The 26,372-nt window shown below is 42.7% G+C and overlaps 1 protein-coding gene and 1 non-coding gene across 14 annotated transcripts in view; one reads left to right on the top strand and one right to left on the bottom strand.

Moving 5' to 3' along the window:
• SLC4A5 (solute carrier family 4 member 5) overlaps positions 1 to 25,767 on the bottom strand; it is a 127,550-nt gene extending 101,783 nt beyond the window's left edge. For 3 of the 13 annotated variants that reach the window (XM_063617493.1, XM_063617489.1, XM_055241011.2), the window contains exons 1-3: positions 25,405 to 25,765; positions 24,507 to 24,583; positions 16,189 to 16,339 (exon numbers count right to left, since the gene is read on the bottom strand). In XM_063617493.1, coding sequence (XP_063473563.1) covers positions 16,189 to 16,339; positions 24,507 to 24,542 — 187 coding nt within the window. In that variant the 5' untranslated portion in view covers positions 24,543 to 24,583; positions 25,405 to 25,765. Of the gene's footprint in view, positions 1 to 9,928; positions 9,996 to 16,188; positions 16,340 to 20,894; positions 20,944 to 24,506; positions 24,584 to 25,404 lie in introns of those variants that run through there. The other 10 variants (XM_055241009.2, XM_055241008.2, XM_063617492.1 and 7 more) reach the window with 8 other exon arrangements.
• Positions 1,615 to 1,717, top strand: LOC129463294 (U6 spliceosomal RNA). The gene has a single exon (XR_008651091.1). It is a non-coding gene; the product is annotated as a U6 spliceosomal RNA (small nuclear RNA).
• Positions 25,768 to 26,372: the final 605 nt, after the last annotated feature.

Here is a 26,372-nt window from a genome sequence, read left to right on the forward strand (position 1 = left end):
CAAAATGGCAAGGGCTGCATCCAGTTGCCCACTGTAAGTCTATCATTCAACAAGTCCAGCCTGGCCACATGGCAGCTGTTTGGCAGCTCCACTTTAAAACCTGAACAACCAGCCAAGAATCACCAGAATGACAGATACCAAAACAAACAGGAAAAGAAAAAGTCCAAGGAAACAGGAGCAATGTAGGCAGCCAAAGAAACCATTAAAACTATGTAATAGCAAATGTCACAAAAGCAAAAATAGACAAATGGCACTTAATTAAACTAAAAAGCTTCTACACAGTAAAATAAACAATGAACAAAGTAAACAGACAACCTACAGAATGAAAAAAAAATATTGCACACTGTGCATGTGACAAAGAGCTAACATCTAGAATCTGTGAGGACCTCAAACAACTCAAAAAGAAAAAAACAAATAGCCCCATTAAAAAGTGAGCAAAAGACATGAACAGTACTTGACAAAAGAAGACATATAAATGGCCAACAAACATATAAAACATGCTCAATATTGCTAATCATCAGAGAAATACAAATTAAAACCACAATGAGATACCATCTTACACCAGCCAGAATGGCTATTATTAAAAAGTCTAGGCCTGGCGAGGTAGCTCATGCCTGTAATCTCAGCACTTTGGGAGGCAGAGGTGGGGGGATGGCCTGAGGTCACGAGTTCAAGACCAGCTTGGCTAACATGGTGAAACCCCGTCTCTACTAAAAATACAAAAATTAGCCGGATGTGGTGGTGCATGCCTGTAATCCCAGATACTCAAGAGGCTGAGGCACGAGAATCACTTGAACCCAGGAGGCGGAGGTTGCAGACTGAGACTGTGCCACTGCACTCCAGCCTGGGTGACAGAGTGAGACTCTGTCTCACAAAAAAAAAAAAAAAAAAGTCTAAAAATAACAGATGTTGCCCAGGCCGCAGAGAAAACATGCACTGTTGGTGGGAATGTAAATTAGTACAACCTTTATGGAAAACAGTATGGAGGATTCTCAAAGAACTGAAAATAAAACTACCATTTGATCCAGCAATCCCACTACTGGTATATGCCTAAAGGAAAAGAATCATTATACTAAAAAAGATACCAGCACTTGTATGTTTATTGCAGCACTATTCACAATAGCAAAGATATGGAATCATCTTAAGTGTAATCAATGGAGGATTGGATAAGGAAAATGTAATATATATATTACTATATATATATATATATATATATATATATATATATATAATGGAATGCTACTCAGCCATAGAAAATGAAATCATGTCTTTTGCAACAACATGGATGAAACTGGAGGCCATTACCCTCAGTGAAATAACTCAGAAACAGAAAGACAAATTCTATATATTCTCACTTACAAGTGGGAGCTAACAATTCATACACATGGACATGTAGAGTGAAATAACAGACACTGGAGACTCCAAAAGGTAGGAGGGTAGGAGGGGGGTGAGGGTTGAAAAGTGACCTGTTGGTACACTGTTCACTATTGGGGTGATGAGTACACTAAACTCAAACTTCACCACAATGAAATACATGCATGTAAGAAACCTGCATTTGTACTCCCTAAATATATATTTAAAAATGTTTAGGTTCTTTAAAAAACTATGTAGCTGGTGCTCGCTTTAGTAGCACATATACTAAAATTGGAATAATAAAAGATAAGCATGAACCCTGTGCAAAGATTACAAAACAAAGACAAAAACAAAGATAGTTAATATCTTCAAGGAGATTGTCATAGGTTTGTTTAATATAGTTGCTTTCTTGGCATCCAGTTTTTGGCCTGACATAAGTTGTTTGAAACCCTATTAGTTGTACTCCTTTGGCCTAGTTAAAACTTCCTCTCCCCATGTGATTGTTTGCAATATAGCGCATTCTCTCTCTCTCTCTCCCCATTCACTGATTGAACATCCTACTGCCTCTTGACTTCCCATCAGCTACCCCTAACCTCTCTGAGATCTGTAAGTAATCAATTTCTTCTGTTTTAAGCATTTTGGTTTCATTTTGTCTCACCTGACCACCTAAGCCTTACTCTCCTCCTGGTTAGAGCTCTCCTAGAAAGTGGCTATCTTGGTTTCCGGCTACTCTCCAGAGACAGCTCTCAAGACCAAATTAGAGGAAATCACAACAGAGACAAGAAAAGACATTGTATTCATGACAACAAGAAAAGCAGAATGCTATAAACCTATGAACCTATAAGTTTTTAAAGAATAAGACAGAACTTTTGGAAATTAAAAATACTTTAGAAGAAAATTTTCAATAAAAGACTTGGAACATAAATTTGAAGGAGTATATCAGATAATAGAACACAAATAAAAAGAGATTAAACAAATACTATGACAAAACAAGAAAACCAGAGGATCAATCCAGGAGGCCCAAACATCAAAATAATAGGAGTTCCCAAAAGAGAGATAAAAAAATAGTGGAGAGAAAATTATCAATGAAATAACATGAGAATACTTTCCAGAACTGAAAGATTTGAATTTTCTGATTGAAAGAACTTTCAATCAGCTCAGAAAAAAATAATTTTTAAAAAATCCACTCCAAGTCACATCATTATGAAGCATTAGGACTTCATGGATAAAGAAATCTTAAAAGCTTCCAAAAAAAAATAAGTCATCTACCAAGAATCCGAAACAAGAATTGACATCAGATTTCTCAATCACTACAGTGGAAGCTACAAGACAATGAAGTCATGCTTCCAAAAGTGAGACAAAATTATTTCCAACCTAGAATTCTAGTCCCAATCAAGCTATCAATAAAGTGAGAGGGTAGAATAGGGGCATTTTCGGACATAAACTATCTCAAAAATTTACCTTCGATGCACTTTTTTTCAGGAAGTGACTGAAGGAGGAACTCTAGCAAGATGGACTTACACTAAGAAAGAAATTAAGTCTGGGAAACGGGATTCACCACAAAAGACAGGCAAAGGAAAGTCACCGGAGAATAACCCTGCAGCAGTCCAGAGAGCAACAGGCACATCATAGAGCAGGTTCTGTACAGGATGTCTTCAGGAAAAAACCTGGATCTGAAAAATGGTCTTGATGTGTTTGACTGTTGCAAGAGGATACAAAAGGTTTGTCAAGAATAGTCATAGAAAGGAAAAGTAATTATGGTACACTATACTCAACTGTGAGCAATATTTACACAGTCATAATAAATCAAGTGAGTTAATTTTCCTGAAAATAGCAATAGAAACAGGGTTGGTATTCCATCGATATGCATTGGTATGGCTGCTATTTATGATTGGTGTCCATTTTTAGTGATCAGGTATTCATTTTGGTTGGTCAGTGTCAGTGCCATGTTGGTTGTTAAATATTTTGAATATCACCACTGGATGTAACTATTTGGGGAGTATAAAACACCTGTGGAGCATGCTGCTAGCTACTTCCCTGATGCCCATTCCCCTTTCTGCTCTGACTTTCTGACTTCTGCTCCAGCCACAGTAGCACTATGGCCAACTAAAAAGAAACACTTCTCTCAGACGCTCTTCAGCTGTCTCTGGCTGAAGAGCTACAGGAGAAAGAACCTGAGGAAGGAGTCCCTTCCTAGATAAAAAAGCATTTTCAGAAGAAAGCCTCTTTACTTTTCCTTCTTCTTCCTTCCTGCATAGAGTTGCCAGGTTTAGCAAATGAAACCACAGTTTGCCCAGTTAAATTTGAATTTCAGATAACAACAAATAACTTTGAGTATATGTTCAGCACAGTATTTGGGATATACTTCTACTAAAAATTACTGAAAGTGACACAGTTGGAATGCACAGTTTGTCCTTTACCCTCCTGCTTTCTTGCATGGACCTTGAGACTTTGAGATAAAGCAGCCATCTTGCAAAAATGAAGTAACAGGTATGAAGTCCAATGGCACAGGCTAAGGACAAGGCAGAAGGATAAGACAAATCTGGGTTCCTGAGAATATCACTGAGCTCTGGACTGCTTATCCCTGGATTTCCTGTTATCTGGAAAAAAAAAAAAAACTCTACATTTAAACTGCTAGCCAGTTTTATGTTACTTTTAGCTGAGGCCTTCCTAACTGACACATAATGGATGACTATGGACAACTGAAATTAATGAACTAGATTTTTATGTATTAACATGTATAAATCTCAAAAACATAATGAGAAAAAAAGGACGTTGTAAAAGAAAATGATATTACTTACATAAAACTTTAAAACAAACAAAACACTACCAATATTGATTATAGTTACATTTATAAGTAATAAAATCATAAAATTATGCAGAGGAAGGATACACACTAACTTCAGGTTACTTCTGGGGAGGGATAAAGTTAATGATGTTTGATGATCTTTGGTATTTTGGATAGATGATAGATATACATGTAGTTATGAAACGAATATGATAAAATGTTAACATCTGTTAATTCTGGACAGTAATATATCAATATCCGTCATATTGTACACATTTGAGGTATTTTATTATTAAATTTTTAAAAGTATTTTTAAAAATAACTAAGAGGTCTCCCCAACACTATGAGATAATATTCTCAGGCAAAATGGGTCAACTGAGCAGTCTGCACAGAAAATGACTGGGAAAAAAACTCCTCACACTTTGCTAGATCATTATGAAATTTTAGAACAGTGACTATAAAGAAAAGAAAGATCCTAAAAACTTCTAGAGTAAAACAATCAGAAACAGGTCACCTGTCAATGAATAGAAATCAGACTAGCAGAAGACTCCTCCTCAGCAAGTTAAATAAGAGAAGATAATGGGCAGGGTGCGGTGTCTCACACCTGTAATCCCAGCACTTTGGGAGGCTGAGGTGGGTGGATCACTTGAGGTCAGGAGTTCAAGACCAGCCTGGCCAACATGGTGAATCCCCGTCTCTATTAAAAATACAAAACTTAGCCGGGTGTGGTGGCACATGCCTGTAATCCCAGCTACTTGGGAGGCTAAGACACAACAATCATTTGAACCCGAGAGGTGGAGGTTGCAGTGAGCTGAGATTATGCCACTGCACTCCACCTAGGTGACAGAGTGAGACTCTGTCTCAAAAAAAAAAAAAAAGAGAGCAAGAAGATAATGAGCAAAGCTACCCAAAATCCAAGGGAGAATGTTTCCAACCTAACATTCTCCACCCAGCCAAACTATCAGTCCAGAGTAGGGGTAGAAGACATTTCTAGACATGTAAAAAATCATTTTACTTCTCTTTCATAACTTCCTAGGAAGTTCTTTTAAAAAGTTACCCATCATTAATCAAGAAGGGGAAGATAATGAGATGCAGGAGAGAGTGGATAAAATCAGAATAATGAAGAGCAGTCCCCAGATGACAGCTGTGTCCTCAAAAATCAATCAGTCCTCAAAAGAGCTAGAAAATGAGGCTTCGGAAGGAGCCACCCAGGGAAAAAATGAAATGTAAAAGATTTGATACACTCTTGGAGATTTTGTAACAACTCAAGAAAGTGACAGAAAATGCAAAGAAAAAAGCAATTAGAAATACCAGGGAAAAATTAAAACTCTGCAAGGAATAAAATGTGATCATGGCATGTAATCATAAGTATAAACACTGATTTTTGCATGAACTAAAAACGGTGATGATATTCTACATTGGGAGGATAAAAAAGAGATGTCTGTGGTTGTAAGATAGTTAAATATTCACTTGTAAGTGACTAATGTCTAACTTCAATAAATAGCAGGAATAATTATTACTATCATTATTATTAAAAGGTAGCCAACAGAAAAAGCTAAAAGAATTCCTAGTGGTTATCTTTGGGAAGTGGAACTGTGGCATATGGAGGAAGCTGGAATGGAGTTCCATTGCTTTTTATGGAAAGCTCTTACATGTGTTAATTGATTTTTAAATTATAGCTTTTTTATTTTAAACATTTTAAAGTAAATAATTTAATATGCCATATGTTCATACTTTATGTGATAATTGTATCCTTGAAAATTAATGGTTAAATCTATTTGTTCAAAGTGAATCATGTTTAAAATACTTAGCAGAATTACACAACAAAGAACCCTTTAAGGCAGTGGTTCTCAAACTTGAGCGTGCATCATAATACCTAGAAGGCTGCTTTCTGTTTGTTTTCTTGGAGTTGGGGTCTCGCTTTGTCACCCAGGCTGGAGTTCAATGGCGCAATCACAGCTTACTGCAGCCTCCAACCTCTGGGCTCAAGCAATCCTTCCATCTCAGTCTCCAAAGTAGCTGGGATTACACGTGTGAGCAGCTCCAGAAAGCTTGTTAAAATAGATTGCTGGGTCTCATCCCCAGAGTGCCTGATTCCATAGCTCTAGGTTGGGGCCCGGAAATGTACATTTCCAACAAGTTCCCAGTTGCTGCTGATGATGCTGATCCAGGGACCACATTTAAAACCTCTATTTTAAGAAAGTAACTCCCAATTTATATTTTTTATTAAATTGGGTCAGTTGGTGATTTTTAAAAAGCTGGTGTCTTCCTACTCCAGTATGGTGTGAAGAGTACAGAGAAGCTGAGTAACAGATTTCTTTTCCCATAGAGAACCACCTTCAAATGTCTTAGGGGGTGACTCCATGTCTCCCCAAGCCTCTGCAGGAAAGGCCATGTGACCCAGCCTGGCCAAACACACCCCATTCCAGCCACAGAGATCGGTTCAGGAATGATCCCATGTCCTTAACTGGGCCAATCAGAATTCTTCCCAGGACGTTTTTGCTTGATTCATCCAAAAACTCTGCTCACTCTGGCACTGCTAAGCTGATAAGCTTGGAAGTTACTATTTTGCCTGTCACATGGAGGGAAGCATTCAAGAAAAGTAGAGAAACAGAGTCCAGATAACACTGTGACTCCCTGAGTCAGTTAATTTTGAACTGTCCTTCTCAATTGTGTTGAGCTGTTAAATTCACTTTATTTTTTTCTCATGTTTGAGTTAGGTTTCTCATTTTGCAATCACAAGTGCCTGACTAATGAAAATGAAATAGAGCTTTCCAACATGTTTTTAAAATGTGTTATTTCCTATTTGAAGTACTATGGATTCTCAGATTGGAAAACAAATGAAAGTTTGTTGGAAAAATGATGAAATGCCTGGTTGTCACTGACAAATGACAACACGTATGCAAACATAGATGAGAACTCTACAAACTATAGAAGTATGGAGCTGTAATGTAGCTATAATATTCAGGTAGATGCATACCTTCCAGTTCTGGACTAGCTAAGACCATTCCTGCCTCATCTCCTCTGTGCTAGGTCCCAACTTCTCACAACTTGAGAGAAGCTGCCTCCCAGGAATATGCAGAAGTAGGAGAAGAACCCAAACTCCCAGAGATGATCTTCAAAGGAGTCCATACATCTGAAGCTGAGTGCTGGCCCTGGGGAAGTGTTCGGATTAGCTCTGCTCTGATTGGCAACTACACTCTGCCCACCATAAAAGTCCCAACCTAATTCATGAAACAGAATTTCTACCTCCAGCATTTCATATAATGTGTATTAGTTGAATGTCAGGTATTTTGCTTTCATCATCTTATTTAATCCTCACTATAATTCAGTGAGGTATATAATTTTCACCCCCATTTTATAGATGAGTAAATGAAGACTAAGAGTTAAGTGATTTGTCCTGGGTCACATAACCAGCCATGGTGGAGTCAGGGTTCAAACTGGATTCTTTTTGATTCTCAAACCTAAGGAAAGAAGCAAGAAGGAAGTGAGGGGAGGGGAGGGGAGGGGGAAAGGGGAAGGAGAAGGGGAAGGGGAAGGGGAAGGAGAAGGAAAGGAAAGGAAAGGAAAGGAAAGGAAAGGAAAGGAAAGGAAAGGAGGGGAGGGGAGGAGGAAGGGAGAAGGAAGGAGGGAGAGAGACGAAAGAGAAGTAAAGATGTGAGAAACAGAGGGGGCCTGGTATGGGTTACTGATAGTCTTTCACTTCTGGGTTCCAGGCCCTTCCTGAGGCCTGGCTGAACTCCTGTCCACAAGACTTCCCTGGTATTATAATAAGTTCCTCCTTGGTAAAAAGGAATTTGATGTTTAAAAAAATAAAAATTTTTTAAAAACCCTCTTTTCTCTTCAACTAGCTTCAGCTGATTTGAGTTACTTGTATCCAAAGAGTACTAACCAGTACAATCATCCACTACAATATCTTGCCAAAGGAATTGTGCTAGCAACACATCAGCCTCTGGCATGCAGCAAATGAAAGGACTTGTAACACCAGTCTCTCCCCTGCCCAACTAGCTCACTGTTATTCCCCCATCCATCTTTAGATCATAGATCGCCTTGGTGTTGAGCATGGCTTTACAGCAAGGAAACACACAAAATTCTCTTCTGTCCTGAGTCAAAAGTCACTTTCCATTTCATTGCCCCTACCACTAGCCTGGAATCACATCTGGGATCCCTGAGAATCCAAAACCCTACTGACAAAATCAACACCTGGGCCACGTGCAGTGGCTCACGCCTGTAATCCCAGCACTTTGGGGAGGCCGAGGCGGGCAGATCACAAGGTCAGGAGTTCGAGACCAGCCTGGCCAACATGGTGAAACCCTGTCTCTACTAAAAATACAAAAATTAGCCGGATGTGGTAGTGCACGCCTGTAATCCTAGCTACTCGGGAGGCTGAGGCAGGGCAATTGCTTGAATCCAGGAGGCAGAGGTTGCAGTGAGCTGAGATGGCACCACTGCACTCAAAAACAAAAACAAACAAACAAAAAACACCTTAAGCCTATAAGACCAAGGATCAGAGTGCTATCCTAGCAAACAGACACACAGGGGTCCTTGCCCTAGTAGCCTGCATACCCAAAGCAGCAAGGAGGTGGTGACACAGCTAGCTTTAAAGATGTATGACATGTTTTAGTCATCAGAGCCCTTGTGATAGAATCATCTGGTGTTTAGGTGCCCACTCCTTCCCTATCCACAAGGGCACATCAATTCAATCCAACAAATCCTTATTGAGTATCCACTTTGTTCCAGATATTTGCACTAGACACTGGGAACAGAACAAAATAGTTTAATTACTAGGGAAGAAGGGTAAAGCATAGTAATGAATCCTTAAGATTAGACATCCATGTCTCTGGGAAAAAAGGTAACTAGTGAAAACGTTGTGCCACATTCACTGGTCAGCTTTTGGGGAGCTTTTCTTTCCACCCATATCTTAAGCCACTTGACCTTGATATCTAAGAACTCTAGACCAGCCAACATGGTGTCTGATGCACTCTTCTAACAGCCCAGAGTATTTCAGAAAAGGACTTCCCCAAGGGCTTATCTGGGATTATTTTGTGAACTGAATCAACAAGAATGACACGGGGTCATGCTGGGCTTTAGAAAGCTAAGCTAGAAGCCAGGGAAAGGCTACCCTCTCAACCCGTAGCTTGTCCATTGCCTCGGGGCCCTGCAGACTGAAACACCCACGCATGCTCCAGGAGAGAAAGGACAAAACAAACAAATATCCCTAAGAAAACTAGCAGTAGCAAAACCAGGTACCGTATCCAAAACCTAAAAACAAAAATGTGTAATGAAAGGAGACTAGCCATTATTCTGTTTCTATCCTGAGATGTTACATTAGCAGATATAATTTATTTTCCCATGGTTTTCTGGGAAAGAGGTTAAGTCTCAGGGTTTTTGCTACTTCATAAATATTTCAGCCAGTCTAACACATTTGACAAAGACAACAGAAATTTACATGCCTAGAAGAGAAAGATTCAGTTCTATTAGATGAGAACAAGATAGAACTAACTTACCATGGTGTCAGACAGAACAAATTTCCTGTCATTTCTGTTAATTTGGAGTGGTTTTGCACCCAAAAACCTCAAAGCCAGGGTGATAAAAACAGTATAATTTTTAAAGGAAAATCAAATATTCTATACTCATTTGGAAGATTTGCCCAGCCTTTCTAGTATTCTCCTCTTCAGTGTGTGTGACGCTTACTTTTAAATACTCTGTGTTCATGCTATGAAGCACATTTTCCCTTATCTGCATAGCTCTGTCTACTTTCTCTGAAGCTTCCAGCTGCAAACTTACCTTCGTGTTCTTAGCTCTGGAAACCAGGATCCAAATCCCAGGGAGGCCAGAACCACTTCCTCTGTTCCTGTTGGGTGGCAAGAAGGGCTCTCTGTGGTTTCCAGGCTGAACAGTATTTGGGGCATTGGAGATTGACTTCTGAGGCTCAGTGGCGGCCAGCCATGTGACCAAGGTGGGGGGAGGGACGCTCCTGCAGGGTCAGGGATGGATGCCTGGTTGACTGACAGACCAGGGTATAGCAGGGTCTGAGTAGAGCTGGCCATGATCATAGGCAGATGCCTTTGCTCTAAATTTCTTCTTGAATTTTAACTTGGTGACCTTTTTATGGCAGTCGTAAATTCCAGCCTTGATTCTGAAATGCTATTTTATCTCCCTGCATAGTTTTTAACCCAGATTCTTTTTGGATTCTGTCTTGGAGGGATGTTAGAGCTGGAAGAGAACTTGGAGAATCCAGCCCTATCTCAAGGTTGCCCATTTTATACAATGAAAAATTGGGGCCCAGAGAGAGGCAGTGGCATTTCCAGGAACCTACAGATACGTGGGCCTGTTGTTACGTACTGGGATGACCCCGGTTGGCTCAAAATTACAGCTCACTTTAATGTCTCCAACTTTTAAGTTGTTAGAGCTTTGAGGACTGCTGAGATGTCAATAAAGGATCTTATCACATTGCAAGTACCTAAATGTTCAGCTGTCAGATTAGGGCATGGCTTGGAAATAGTGGCAGTCTGTGCTTGTGGTCAATGAGTTTATATAAACATGTGTACTTATTTTTAGGCATCTCTAACTCAATCTTTGTAAAATGCTCCAAGGTGATCTTTTTGGAGAGATCAGGTGACACCAAAAGCTAGAGATATATATATTTTTTTAACCTCAAAGAACTTGAAGACCTCTCTAGACTACAGCCATGCAGGTAGGCTCCTAGTTCACACCTGTCTCTCCAGCCAAAAGGATGGCTGCTGGCTCTCTGCTGACGAAAGGAGAGGTGGTAGGAATGATGGAGAAAATGATAGAGGCAGAGGTGTTGGTTGTAGAAGTAGCAGTAAAATGGTGGCAATGTAGATGAAGGTGTAAAGTGTAGGTGAAGGTGTGAAGTACAGATGCAGATGATGAGGTATAAATGGAGATGTGGGGTATACATAGAGGTGTGAGGTGTAGATGGAGGTAATGAGATGTAGATAAAGATGGCAAATTGGCCGGGTGTGGTGGCTCACGCCTGTAATCCCAGCACTTTGGGAGGCTGAGGCGGGCAGATCACCTGAGGTCAGGAGTTCGAGACCAGCCTGACCAACATGGAGAAACCCCATCTCTACTAAAAATACAAAATTAGCTGGATGTGGTAGTACATGCCTGTAATCCCAGCTACTCAGGAGGCTGAGGCAGGAGAATCACTTGAACCTGGGAGGCAGAGGTTGCAGTGAGCCGAGATCATGCTATTGCACTCCATCCTGGGCAACAAGAGCAAAACTCCATCTCAAAAAAAAAAAAAAAAAAAAAAAAAGATGGTAAGTTGTAGATGGAGGTGAGGAGATGTAGACAGATAGATAGATGGTGAGGTGTAGATGGAGGTGTTGAGGTATAGATGGTGGTGTAAGGTGTAGATAGAGATGGTGAGGTGTAAAAAAAAAAAAAAATTAGCCAGTGTGGTGGCACATGCCTATAATCTCAGCTACTCGGGAGGCTGAGGCAGGAGAATTGCTTGAACCCAGGAGGCGGAGGTTGCAGTGAGCCGAGATCGTACCACTGCACTCCAGCTTGGGCGACAGGGCGAGACTCCATCTCAAAAAAACAAACAAACAAAAAAAACATGGTGAGGTGTAGATGGAGGTGGTGTGAGGTGTAAATGGAGGTGTGAGGTGTAGACAGAGATGATGAGGTGTATGTAGAGAGAGGTAGTGAGGTGTATATGGTGGTGTGGGGTGTAGATGCAGGTTCTGAGGTATAGATGGTGGTGTAAGGTATAGATGGAGACGGTGAGGTGTATATGGAAGTGATCAAATGTAGATGGAGGTGTGAGGTATAGATGGAGTGTGAAGTGTAGATGGAAATGTGATATGTGAATGGAGGTGGTGAGGTGTACATGGAAGTGATGAGATGTAGATGGAGGTGATAAGTTGTAGACAGAGGTGTGAGGTGGAGATGGAGATGGTGAGGTAGTATATGATGGTGTGAGGTATAGATGGAGGTATGAGGTATACATGGGGGTGGTGAGGTGTGGACAAGGGTGGTGAGGTGTAGACGGTGATGGTGAGGTATAGATGGAGGTGTGTGGTGTAGGTGTAGGTGGTGAGATATAGGTGAGGGTGGTGAGGTGTAGATGGTAGTGGTGAGGTGTAGATGGTGGTCTGAGGTATAGATGGAGGTGGCGATATCTAGATGGAGGTAGCGAGGTCTAGATGGAGGTGTGTGGTATAGGTGTAGGTGACGAGGTATAGGTGAGGGTGGTGAGGTGTAGATGGTGATAGTGATGTCTAGATGGAGGTGATGAGGTCTAGATGGAGCAGTGTGGTGTAGGTGTAGGTGGTGAGGTATAGGTGAGGGTGGTGAGGTCTAGATGGTGGTGGTGAGGTCTAGATGGAGGTTTATGATGTAGGTGTAGGTGGTGAGATATAGGTGAGGGTGGTAAAGTGTAGTTGGTCGTGGTGAGGTCTAGATGGTGATGATGAGGTCTAGATGGAGGTGTATGGTGTAGGTGTAGGTGGTGAGGTATAGGTGAGGGTGGTGAGGTCTAGATGGGCGTAGTGAGGTCTAGATGGAGGTATGTGGTTTAGGTGTAGGTGGTGAGGTATAGGTGAGGGTGGTGAGGTCTAGATGGTGGTGGCAGTGAGGTCTATATGGAAGTGCTGATGTCTAGATGGAGGTGGTGAGGTCTAGATGGAGGTGTGTGGTTTAGGTGTAGGTGGTGAGGTATAGGTGAGGGTGGTGAGGTCTAGATGGGCGTAGTGAGGTCTAGATGGAGGTATGTGGTTTAGGTGTAGGTGGTGAGGTATAGGTGAGGGTGGTGAGGTCTAGATGGTGGTGGCAGTGAGGTCTATATGGAAGTGCTGATGTCTAGATGGAGGTGGTGAGGTCTAGATGGAGGTGTGTGGTTTAGGTGTAGGTGGTGAGGTATAGGTGATGGTGGTGAGGTGTAGATGGTGATGGTGACGTGTAGATGGTGGTGGTGAGGTGTAGATGGAAGAGGTGAGGTCTAGATGGAGGTGGTGAGGTCTAGATGGAGGTGTGTGGTTTAGGTGTAGGTGGTGAGATATAGGTGAGGGTGGTGAGGTGTAGATGGTGGTGGTGAGGTGTAGATGGTGGTGGTGAGGTGTAGATGGTGGTGGTGAGGTCTAGATGGAGGCAGTGAGGTCTAGATGGAGGCGGTGGGGTCTAGATGGAGGCGGTGAGGTCTAGATGGAGGTGTGTGGTTTAGGTGTAGGTGGTGAGGTATAGGTGAGAGTGGTGAGGTCTAGATGGTGGTGGTGAGGTCTAGATGGAGGTGGTAATGTCTAGATGGAGGTGGTGAGGTCTAGATGGAGGTGGTGAGGTCTAGATGGAGGTGTGTGGTTTAGGTGTAGGTGGTGAGGTATAGGTGAGGGTAGTGAGGTGTAGATGGTAATGGTGAGATGTGGATGAGGGTGTGATGTGTAGATAGAGGTGGCAAGGTGTAGATGGAGGATGTGTAGGCAGTGATAGTGATGAAGGAAGGAGTTAGAAGTCCTTGTGCATGATGGAATAGAAGATTCTTGTTGCTATTATACTGATAAACATGGAAGAACCTGTCCTCCTTTGATAATACATGTGAAATGGTGAAACTTCACCATTAGGAGTCTGGAGAACCTTATTCTTTCAGAGCCATGGTACCTTTGGGAAATCACTTCACCTCTCCGGGCCTCAGTGTTCTTGGAGCAGAGTTTGCTCTGTTAAATGGCATTTGTTAGGGGGAAATCTACCTCTCTCCCTCCAAGCAAGTTTGCCTCACCTTATAAAGTGGGAACTTCTGTCCTTGCTACATCCTTGAGAAAAGCACTCTCCATTTACTGCTCTACCTCCTAACTCATGCTATCTAGCAGAGGATGAGTGGTTCGTGTGCTTGGAGAACTGGAGCACATAAAATTGGCATATGTCATGACTCAGGTTCTTCTGGGTTTCCTCCTTCTGGGAACAGCCTCCCCAGAGAAGGCCTGTGCTTCCCTCCTCTCCTCTTCTTTTCAACCTGCCCTAGGAAGGGCAGGTTCTTGCCTTGTGGGATAGGGGAGTCTTCCAGTTCTGGGTAGATAAGTTTCATTCCGAGGGAAAGAATCAGAAGCCCAATTGTACATTCAAAACTACATTCTCCAATCAGCTTTAGCCGTCATAAATTTATTTTAAGTTCCAGCTGCTGGACTTCTATATCTTATTTCTCATTTGATTCCAAGCACAGAGGGGTTGTGAACAAGTCTCATTCTCAAAGTCCAGCACTGAAGAATTAATAAAAGAGTCCACATAGACTGGGTTGGACTCAAGGATCTCTTAAGTTTCTTTCAAACTCTACTGCCCTATGATTCTATGTGTCTAAGTGAAATTATCGCTGAAGCAAAATAAACATATATTGACAGTTCTGGGTCAGATGTTGGGACTCTTAATGGATAACTTCCCAACTTCTGACTCCCTTCTTTCCTGCTTTTCAACTGGATGAAGACCTCTGATCTTCAGGCATCTTCCTTTTCACCCCACATACCAGCTCCTCATGGCTTCATTTACTTCCCCTTCTGGTCTGGACATCATGATGAATCCTTTCCTCTCTTCTCTCATTGATACTCATAACCTCTTATTCCTGCCCTGCCAATCTCTTGGGCAAAATCAGTCCATTCGTTAACTTTTTCCCCCTGCACTAAGTACTCTTTTGTCTCTGGAGAAAGCCTGTATTCAGTGGGAGAGAACAAAGCCAATACACAGAATGGCAGAGAGGTGTCCATTTGTGTGTGTGTGTGTGCGTGTGTGTGTGCACATGTATGTGCATGAAAGAGAGAGAGAGATGAGGAGGGAGAGAAAGACCTAGTCCTGTGATGTGTATGGCCAACTTCATCCCTGCCCTTCCCTGTGGTTTAGTTTTGTGAGCCAAAAAATGTTGAGAGAAGATATGGCTACCCCTTTTCTCTCTGCTCCCTGTCCTCTGGCCTCCTTCCATGTTATAGCCAAGGACATGCCAAGCCAGCCACTCAGCTGTGGCACTGGAGTAAATGCTTGGGGGATACTGTCAACTCTTCCTCACCACCAGAGTGGTAACAGCTGAGGCTCATGCACTGGTTTTGGGGAAAGGGAAAGAACTGGCCCCAGTGGTCCTCAGCCACAGGTGTCTTCCCCTGGGCACATCTGGCAATGTCTGGATCTATTTTGGTTACACTGGAGGGAAGGTCACTACTGGAGGGAGGGTACTTCTGGCCTCTAGTGGGTAGTGGCCAGAAATGCTGCTAACAGCCTACAAAGATGGCCCCCACAACAAAAAAAATTATCTGACCCCAACTATCAATGGTGCCATGGTCAAGAAATCCTGGATTAGGGCATTCAGTCTCTGGTTCTAGGCTCTCACTCAGGCAAAAGGAGCACTCAACATAGGCCCACCTCACTCACCAGGGATCTGCCAGGAGAGCAAGCTAAAGATTCTTAGTACAGTTGGCCCTCTATATCCACAGGGTCCTAATCCAAGGAGTCAACCAACAGCAGATCAAAAAATTTGAAAAAATAAAAATAAATAACAACACAACAATAAAAAATAATACAAATACTCCCAAAATACAGTATAAAAAACTATTTACATAGCATTTACATTGTATTAGGTATTAGAAGTAATCTAGAGATGATTTAAGATAAACAGAGGATTGCATAGGTCACATTTTATGTGAAGGACTTGAGCATCTTCAGATTATGGTATCTGCGGGTGGTCCCGGCACCAAACCCTTGCAGATGCTGAGGGGTGACTGTTTGACCTCTGTGCCTCCATTTTCTTCAGATACCTGGCGGACAGTGATGGCTGCTCACTGGGATGGATTCCCTTCCATCTCCTGGCTAAATGCCATCTGAATCCCACCTGGGTTTGACATCTGGAAGGATTTAGGTAGGTCTGACCTAGGACCATGGCATTGGGGCAAAATTCTGTGAAGAAAATAGCAGCTTCCTACCCTGGAGAGGCCTGTGGGACTTAGGCCCTTGTTAATGGGACTAAGGATTCATTTGGGGGCCCTGGCAGGCTTATCTAGAACCTTTACCCACAAGAAGTTCCCCACAGGCTGGGCAGTACTCACCACAGTATGTGCAATTTTTGGCTTCCAGATTGTTTGTGCCAAGCTTTGGCAGGTGGTACAATATTGGCTGCCCCAGATTCTTGTCTACTTTAGCTGCTTTTGAACCGTGTCCAGGGTTGAGAAGGGAACATACTGTGATGGTGTCAGCACTCTGCAGGAAGGTGAAAAAAGGTGAGAGATATGTTAAAGAGAAGCTGAGACATTGTAAGAGGCCAAGCCCAGGTGATGCTGTGGAGGAGTTCTCTTTCTTCACCATCCCTATCTACTTCCCAATCGCTGCTGTGGCCTATGGACTCGGCTCACTCTACAACAGCCACAACGCAAGTCTTGCTGTTCCTCTAACATCCCAGGCTCATTCCCACCTCAGGACCTTTGCGCTTACTGTTTCCCCAATCTTCAGCCTGACTTGCTGCCTCGTGTATTCAACTATTTGGTCAAATGCCATCTACCCAAAAAAACCTTCCCTGACCGGCCCATCTAAAATGCCCCTCTCTGGTCATTAACTCTACTTTATTTGTCTAAATGGCATTTCTATCCAAAACCACAGTACATGTTTATTCATTTGTTCACTTTTTGTCTGTTCCTCTAATATGGCAGAAAGTTTGTCTTATTCACTGATGTATCTCTGATACCTAGAATAGAGCCTGGCTCATAAATGATTGGGTCCAAATCCTGACTCAAATAACTGTGGCATCTTGGACAACTTCTCTTTTTTTTCACTGCAATTTCTTCAACTGAAAAAAAAATGTGAATAATAATCATATCTTCCTCAATGGTTATCTGAATCAATGTGAAACCTTAGGTCAATGTCTGGCCCACAGGGAATAGTTACTATTAACTAATAATATTATTATAATTATTACGCCCTCAGGAAGAAGCTCACATGTGTATCCTGAGGAGGCAGGGAGGGGATGAGCAGTATTCCTAGCAGCCTGCAGGAGCGGAGCGTCTTTTTTGCTTCTCCAGGAACCAAGTCCTGTTCTCCCCTCTTGCCTGTTCTCTGCTGCCCTCTGGAGGTCTGCAGCGGAGTCAGGCAGGGAGCTGATAACAGGTATGCCACAGATTACGTATCCTCCACGGAGAAGAACGAGACGTTGCTGGATGACAGTCCCTTTACTTAAGCGAGCCAGAGCCCACAGAGGCATCTTGGGCCTTGGCAGAGCTGCCACTGGAGCCATCATTTGGCAAACACAATTGGGAATCATTGAGGCCACAGAGGAAATGTGGGTACCTAGGAACTCGTTCTTCAGACAGATCCCCAAATGGACCCAGAACCAGCATGCAGCCAAGCAAGGGCTGGCCCCTTCCTTCCCCTCTCCCCAGGCTGTACTTCCTTAGCCAAGGGACAGATCTCTGATCACCTCAGCCAACCTGAGCTGCCCTGGAAAGCTACTTCTCACCTTGTGCCCCTGTGCCTCTCTGTCAGAGCATATGTCACTGGCTGGGCCAAATGATCTTCATGTCAACCTAAAATAAGAGGGCTATGGAAAGACATCCCTCTAGAGACATCTGGGAGCTGATTAACTAGTAAGAACCTGGAGACACCAGCACTGTCTGATCAAAAGATACAATGGAGGAAAAGATTTCATTTTCAATAGAAACAAAAATCCTAAAACATCTAGAAATAAACTTGCCTAGAAATGCATGTTTTATATGAGGACACATGGCAAAACTTTGCTAAGAAACATATAATATGACATCATATTTCTGGATGGGAAAACGGAATAGGGCAAATATGCTTAAGTTCAGACATTTACATATATTTTAAATACAATTCCAAGGGCATTTTGAATGAAAATGACCAAAAAATCATGGCTAAAGTACGAGCTTAGAATGTATTGAGTTTTTACTATGTGCTAGGCTCGAGGATGACAGCTTTACATACTTTACCTCAATTAACCTCAAGAGGTCACTTTCTTTCTTTCTTTCTTTATTGTGGAGACAGGATCTCACTCTGTCACCCAAGCTAGAGTGCAGTGGCACTATCACAGCTCACTATAGCCTTGACCTCCCAGGCTCAAGCGATTCTCCCACCTTAGCCTCCCAAATATCTGGGACTATAGGCAGGTGCCACACCATACCAGGCTACTTTTTAATTTTTTGTAGAAATGAGGTCTCAATATGTTGCCCAGGCTGGTCTCGAACTCCTGGGCTCAAGCAGTCCTCCCACCACAGCCTCCCAAAGTGCTGGGATTACAGGAGTAAGCCACCATGCCTGGCTGAGGTCATTATTAATATGTATGAAAGACAGGTTGGGGAAGTGATGAAGAGCAGGAGATCACATGACTTTGGGCAAGTTACTTACAACTGTGAGAAGTGGTTTCCTCATCTGTAAAATGGGAATGATAGCAGCTATCCCATAGGTTTATGATGAGTATTAAATGAGGTAACATACATGAAACATTGAGAACAGTGCTTGGCAAGTAGAAGCACTGATATGAACTACTATTATCCTCATTAACAGACGAAGAAACTAAAGCTTAGAGAGGATAACATAATTTGCCCAAGTTCACACAGCTGATAACTCGCTGCCCTGGCCTGGGGGATGGGAGTAGGGAGTCTTGCCTACAAGATCTGAAAAATTATAAAATCATAATAGTTAAAACAGGAAGCACATCTTGTATAAGATATTTTTATATGCCTTGCAAGATCATGTTCTGAAATACTAGCCAATGCCTTCTCCAGCCTGATATTCCCTTTACCTCTCTCCCTTCCCTGCCTCAAATAGCCAGGCCATTCTATGCTCATTGCTGCAGGGAAGGTGTGTGAAAACAGAAAGAAGAGGTAAGGAGCCTCTTTCCTTAGGGGAATAGAAAAGACTTCTGGCCTAGACCTAGACCAAAGTGTGGGAGAAAATGGTCAGGAGAAAGATCAAGGTGTTCCCTGCCACTCATATCCAAGAATAATTCTCCAGGGCAAGGACAAGGGCTGGAGGGAAGTTGAGAAACATTGACTTTGCTAGGTCCTGGAGGCTGAGGTCCCAATCCCTGCTCCCTGGACTGAGCCCCACAGAGAAAGCAGCATTCCTCACAATCTGTGGATCTGAGAGCAGAGAACAGAACAGCTGCTGGGTGTATCTAGGCCAAGAGGACCCCAGGCAAGCTCCCCGAGGCTGCTTGAAGAGGTGGAGAGAGACTTTGACCTCCACAATAACCTGCAGGCACCAACGACCCAGGACCAGTAGGACAAGTATAGATGACATCAAAGGCAGGACCCTTTATAGGTCACTGAGAGTCTAGAACCCTGCACTCCACCCCATCCCAAACCCAAAATGGAAACTGCAAAGAAACTCAGAACTGACTGGGATTAAGGGTCAGCACCTTTTTAAAGAGTGGGGCTCAAGTATAGATGAAGGAGAATTTTATAAACAAAGTAATTTTTTTATACACTTGAGTTTATGGGCTGAAACTGGTATTCTAAAGGATAAATTTTTAAGAAAATAGTGTTGGGGAAATGCACTGTTTAAAAAATCCATTTAGAAGAGAAGCTTGGGCAGCAGACAAAGACAGCAACTTAAATCATTCGTGGGGCTCAGCACATATTATTGATCTCTGCTCTGAAATTAAATGTAATTGTTCCTTAAGATTGAGCTTGAATTTGCATCCCGATCTGCCTTGGACAGTAACCATCTGCCCCTATTGTCTTGGCTTCATAATTAGTTGTGCTCCTTTCATTCTCAAAAGGGTCCCAGTTTGAGCAGTAAATTATGTGGTTACTCTGCTTAAGATCTTTAAATGAAGAGTGATCCCATGGATGGTCTGACTCTGAACTAGGTATTGTGAAACAGAAAGTAAGGCTTTCCAGGCAAGTGTGGCTGGAGGCCAGTGGGGCCTGACATGGAGCCTCTGGAGGGCAGAGAACCTCAGCTGGATGGGAAAGGAAGGTAAGGTAAAGGGCAGGTGGGGCGTCAAGAGAGGGTCAGGTGCTTGGTAGTTAATAGGACAGTGGCAAGATCAGAGTGGAATGTTTGAATTTAATATTTCAGAGATGGAGCAGCTAAGGATAATGGTATGACCCAGGTTTTGACCATAGGCACAGGAGGGAGAAATGGAGGCAAATGAAGGCCTGATTGTGTTTGAGGACAGGAATTGGGCACTGAGGAGACACATGGATGGGGGTTTGTCTCTACTTTTGTACTCTTTTCAAATTTTGAATCTTGTAACTGTATTATTTTAAAAATCTACAAGCAAAATTAAAATGCAAATCAGAGCCACAATGAAATGCCATTTTTCACCTTTAAGATTGGCAGATATCAAGAAATTTTTCAACAGTTGAGAGAGGAGGGCAATGGGCCCTCATACATCTACTTGCCAGTGAGATGCAGATAAGCACAGCCTCAATGGGGCTGGTTTGGCTGTATTTATATAACTTTAAAATGGACATACCTGGCCAGGTGCAGTGGCTCACGCCTGTAATCCCAGCACTTTGGGAGGCTGAGGCGGGTGGATCACTTGAGGCCAGGAGTTCAAGACCAGTCTGGCCAACATGGTGAAACCCCGTGTCTACTAAAAAAATACAAAAGTTAGCCAGGTGTGGTGGCTGTAGTCCCAGCTACTTGGGAAGCTAAGCCATGAGAACTGCTTGAACCCAGTAGGCAGAGGTTGTGGGGAGCCCAGATCGTGCCACTGCACTCCAGCCTAGGTGACACAACAAGACTCCATCTCAAAAAATAAATAAATAAAAATAAATAAATAAAATGGACATACCTTTTGGTAGCAGCAACTCTTTATCTGGAAGGTTATCTTACACTCCCACCTGTGGACAAAAACAGAGATGTGGTTTGGGACAGTTACTCACCTCCCTGTGCTTATGTCACAGTTGTAGTAAGAATTAAATATGATACATGGGAAGGATTTTAACAAGGGCCTGGCACATGGTAAGCATTCAGGAAATGCTGGCTGTTATCATCAGAGCATTGTTCACAGTAGCAAAACATTGGAAACAACCTGAATGTCCATGAATAAAGGACTGATTTTAAAAAAGAAAGAAAGAAAAACAAGTTTTGTCTCCACTTTGGAAAACCATGAACCTTTTAAATAGAATGAGGATATTCTGTAACTGGTGCTATGGAATGATTTTTTTAGAAATATTGTTAAGGGAGGAAGAGCATCAGGAAGAACAGCTAATATTTGCTGGGCTTAATATCTAAGTGATGGGATGATCTGTGCAGCAAACCACCATGGCATACATTTACCTATGTAACAAACCTGCACATCTGGCATATGTACGCCTGAACTTAAAATAAAAGTTGAAGAAAAAAATAGATTTTTAAACTTTCTAAAAAGACATATTGTTAAGTAGGAAAAAGGGAAAGTGTAGAAGAGTGCTTATGGCTGTAATCATGCCTGTGTAGAGGGTGCCTATGGGTACAGTATGGTCTCTCCAGGGAAGAGGTCACAGAAACTGGTTACAGTGATGCTTCTTGGGAGGGGAACTTGGAGGTCAGGGCTCAGGGAACTCTATGACTTCTTGTACCTTTTATATTGTCCACCATACACAAGTATTCCCTATTCAAGAACAATTAAATAAATTCCACTTCTGGGTATATACCCAAGAAAATTGAAAACCAGGATTCAAACAGATAGTTATATCCCAATGTGCATATCAGCATTCTTCACAATAGCTAAAAGGTAGAAACAACCTAAATATTCATCAACAGATGGATAAATAAAATGTGGTAAATACATACAATCGTGATTCAGCCTTAAAAAGCAATGAAATTTGGACACATGCTACAACATGAATGAACTTAAGGACATCACGCTAAGTGAAATAAGCCAGACACAAAAGGACAAATACTGTATGAGTCCACTTACAGAGGTACCTAGAACTGTCAGATTTATAGATACAGAAAGTAGATTAATGGCTACTAGGGCCTGGGGCAGTGAGAAATGGGGAGTTAGTGTTTAATGGGTACAAAGTTTCAGTTGGGAATGATGAAAAAGTTCTGGAAATGGATGGTGGTGATGGTTGTATTACAGAACAATGTGAATATAATTAATGCCACTGAATTGCACATTCAAAAATAGTTAAAATGGTCAATCTTATGCTTATTTTGCCATAAAAGGAAATCATTTTAATAAAAATATTCCTTTATCACTTTGATTGGAGCTATGTTAAATGTAGATTAATCAACAAAGAGCTGTGTTGTATGGGCAACAACAAAGAACAGTCCTATCCAAAAAAGGGCTTTTGTTCTCCAAATTCTGGCATTTTCTATGCTAGGCAGGCCTGCTGTACTTTGCTGGCTGGCTTTTTGGGTGTTCATGTTTCTGAGCAGCGATGAAAGGCTGAACCAGGACCAGGGGAAGAGGGTAGCTTCATCCAAGATGGAGGAGAAATGGGTGGGAAAGAGATGATGGGTGGGGGCAGAAGCAGAGAAATTCCCATGGGGCCATGAGGATGAGATAAATGGGGTGGGTGTAGGAAAGGGATTTCCTACAGGGGTGGAAAAAGCTGGCCTTTGAGGGGAGTAACAGAGGAGTTATAGCAGGAACCTGTAAAAGAATCACCATGTTCCACTGGTGAGCTGGAGATCACAAATGTATAGTTTTCATATTCTTCTCGCCTCTTCTCTTCCAGGCAACAACCCTGAAGGAGTTGAGGACCCTGGTTAGCTAAATAAGCGAGGAAGAGTGGAAACCAGGGACTCCCCATCCAGACCACTATCCACCACAGGCCTCTGTTCTTTAGCAGCACCAGAAGAGGCTCCACTCCAAGTCAAGATTGAAGTGGTATCATTAGGTAGGACTGGAAATTATAATTATTAAAATGAGACTGAGACCAAGGGTGGCTGGAACAATCTTGTGACTTGCCTAAATTTCATTCAGGGGCAAAGCAAGAGCTAGTCCCACCGAATAAATGTAAAAGAGGCTGGATGCGGTGGCTCACGCCTATAATCTCAACACTTTGGGAGGCCAAGGTGGGTGGATTGCCTGAGGTCAGGAGGTCGAGACCAGCCTGGTCAACATGGTGAAACCCCATCTCTACTAAAAATACAAAAATTAGTTGGGCGTTGTGGTGGGTGCCTATAACCACAGCTACACAGGAGGCTGAGGCAGGAGAATCGCTTGAACCCAGGAGGTGGAGGTTGCAGCGAGCCAATTATTGTGCCACTGCACTCCAGCCTGGCGACAGAGCGAGACTCCATCTCAAAAAAAAAAAAAAAAAAAAAAAAAGAGGAGTAAATGTAAAAGAGCAGTAAGAGACAAAAATCAAGCTGCTTTCTGATTTTACCACCTAAGTCATGTTTGTTCAATGGAACAGTGCACATTAGCTTTAATTGTTAATTAACACGCATCTGTTAAATAACCTTATATCTGACTTTGGATTTTAAGCTTTCTGAGGGCAAGGACCATGTGCTGTTTAACCCCACACTGTTCCCACAGCCTGGCAAAGTGCCTCAGATTTACACAGGGGGCACTGAGATGACTGCTGAGTGAATTGCTGACCAAGAGGGACTGCCCCACATCAGGCAGCCCATGCCATTACTGTGCTCACACCGTGCCCAACACAGAGCAAGGAATCATAAGTCCTGGGTGGCTTGAATTCACTCTTCCTAAAAAAAGAGCCTGTGATCTAGGAAGTCCAATATAAAAAGATGTTGCGGATTGCCAAGACTTAGAGTAAGAGGGGCAGAAATGAAATAGGCATGGATGGTAATTTTGTTTTTCCATCAGGCTGCTCTTACTCTGGAGTAAGGAGAGGAAGGCTAAGACACAAAAGGGGGACTCAGCCCAACCCAGCTTATGTCCTATGATACCAGAAGAGAGCATTGCAATGACCTATTAAACCTCAAACCAAGCTGAATCCATTTTTGAGTAAGAGACTCTTACAGGGCTCCTGTCCTCAAAACTATATAAAATTGTCCAAATTATGTACTTCTGAGATAATAAATTAGCAGAAGAAGCACATAGCCCACCTCTTAAGATAGGGAAGTAGATCTGAAGTAGCTCAAGAAACAAAGTCTTCTACAGATGAAGGATGAGGGAAGGAACCCCAAGACCAGTTGATTCTGGTTTGGGAAATGATAACATTGGAGAACACACTCTACTATCTGTTTCTTGTGACATCCTTTGTGCTGAAGTTATCTCCTTTGTTGGCATGGCCACCATCCCTACTTCTAGTGCAGTGGAGATGTATGAGTGTCTCCATTGCTGTTTAGTTACTCCCTCCTGGGAGATAAACTTGACTGGAGGGGGTGTGGGCAGGCATTCAGTCAAGCAACAAGCCACTCACTGAGTGCCACCAATGGGGTGGGAAAAGATGACTCTCCTTAGACTGGTCCATCCAAAATAAAGGAGGTGGGGAGAGCATACCTGGGTGGTCTTCAGGGTACTCCTGGAAACATCCATCAGCTCATGAGCTCACAGCTGAATTCCAAATCCTGGGATGCCTACTTGGAGGGAGGGTAAAACACCATTTCTCAGGGACAGAAGCCCACAAAGCTAAGGGCACTGGGTTTCTAAGTCAGGATTTCATCACAGCTGGATGACCCCTTTTTAAGGAAAGCCAGCTGATCTCCAGGACTCCTGATACATAAGAACTATGCAGTCTGTCACTTCTAGGGAGAGAGATGGGGACTAGCTCTGGTTCCTCATGTGTTCCTTCCCTCTCACTCCCTAAAGACCTCAAGAAACAGATCCTTGGTAATGATGCCTTCTTTGGGCCAGAAAACTTAGTTGAAGTGTGGATTCTTATACAAGTCTCATGTTTTCTGGACCCCTAGGAGACTCAGAGGAGACACCATAAGTAACCGTTATTGAATTGGAAGAAGCGTGAAGTACTATCAACCACTGTGACTTCCACGGCTCAAGAACAGGCACAGAGGTCTAACTAGATATAGGTCTCAGCCCCTGACTTTAGAAGTCTGACATTCCACAGATGTGCACACACTACACACTCCCCTCACAGACGAAACTGGAGTAGGGGGACAGAGCAGAACAAAATCGCAACACTACTACAGGACAACCTCGTCATTCCATTACTTGTCCTTTGCTATGTTAGAATAGTTATAGATTAGTTTCAACAATCAGGTTACTCCTTATCTTTGCTCTAAGCCTTGTACAGGCCTTTAGCAAAAAGCAATAAAATTCTCATCTGACCCTCAGTGGGCTGGGGAATCTGCCTATTCTATTCAGTTGGTTCACTCACATCTCCAAACAAGAACCTACAACCACTCTGTAACTTTATTTATGTAAAATCCACTCTACTCACCCCAGTGCAGTGGCCTGTGGCTCCTGGGCCCTGACTCCAATTCCTTTAGGGTGGACCTTGCAGTTGGAACCATCCACCTCTCGTTTTTTCTACCTCTGCTATTAACATAGCCCCTCCTCTATTGCCTCACCAACTATTTTCAAACCAAAAAGTCTTTGTCTATTCATAGCCACTGTAAAAGTAACATTCATTTTTCTGTTTTTTAATCTAATGTCTGCGTCTTCAGTGGTTCTCACTGGCTAATCTAATCAGTGTGTTCTAGGGAGGTTTATTCCTTGCCTGTTCAGCTTGTCCCAGCACAATAAAGCTAAGTCATTTGCCTGGGGAGAATCAGCTCTTTTAAATCAGACAATCCTCAGGAAAGATGTCAGGACTTTTGCCTCTTTTCTTCATGGGCCTGAGATTCAGGAGAACATTCCGCATTCCACTGCCACACAGCTCTGCAAACCCCAAATCCTGACTCTCCGAAGAAGGATATGGGCAAGGAAAACAAAGAAGGCATTTGAACAAACCAAACCTTGCAAGAAAAACTTTGCATACTTAGTGATTTTTCTAGGTTTATCCTGACTTTTGGCCTCTTTTTTTATGAATTCCATTTTTGTTTAAGTGAAAAAGATACGGTGAGAGAGACATAGTGGAAAATGGGAAGTTTGGAGGAAGATGGGAAGGAAGAAGTCAGTGAGTAGGAAGTGAGAATCGGGAGTGGAGGGAGTGAGGGACGCAGTGCTGAGGGATGGGGAAGAGAAGCATGCCAGGAAGGCGCAGCGTCTCTCGGCACCTAGCATGGAGCCTGGTATATGCACACATTTCCCCTCATTGAACTCTCAACAGTCCAGTGGGGAGAGCATTCTCGTCCCCAACCTTACAGAGCTGGAACAGAAGCTCAGAGACTTACAGACAGGAAGAAAAGTAGGAGCTGGAAGCCCCATTAAAAAAGCAACTCTGCCCCTCTTCTTCCAGTCTCTTCT

This window comes from Symphalangus syndactylus, chromosome 14 (assembly GCF_028878055.3).
Source record: "Symphalangus syndactylus isolate Jambi chromosome 14, NHGRI_mSymSyn1-v2.1_pri, whole genome shotgun sequence".
Taxonomy (NCBI): domain Eukaryota; kingdom Metazoa; phylum Chordata; class Mammalia; order Primates; family Hylobatidae; genus Symphalangus; species Symphalangus syndactylus.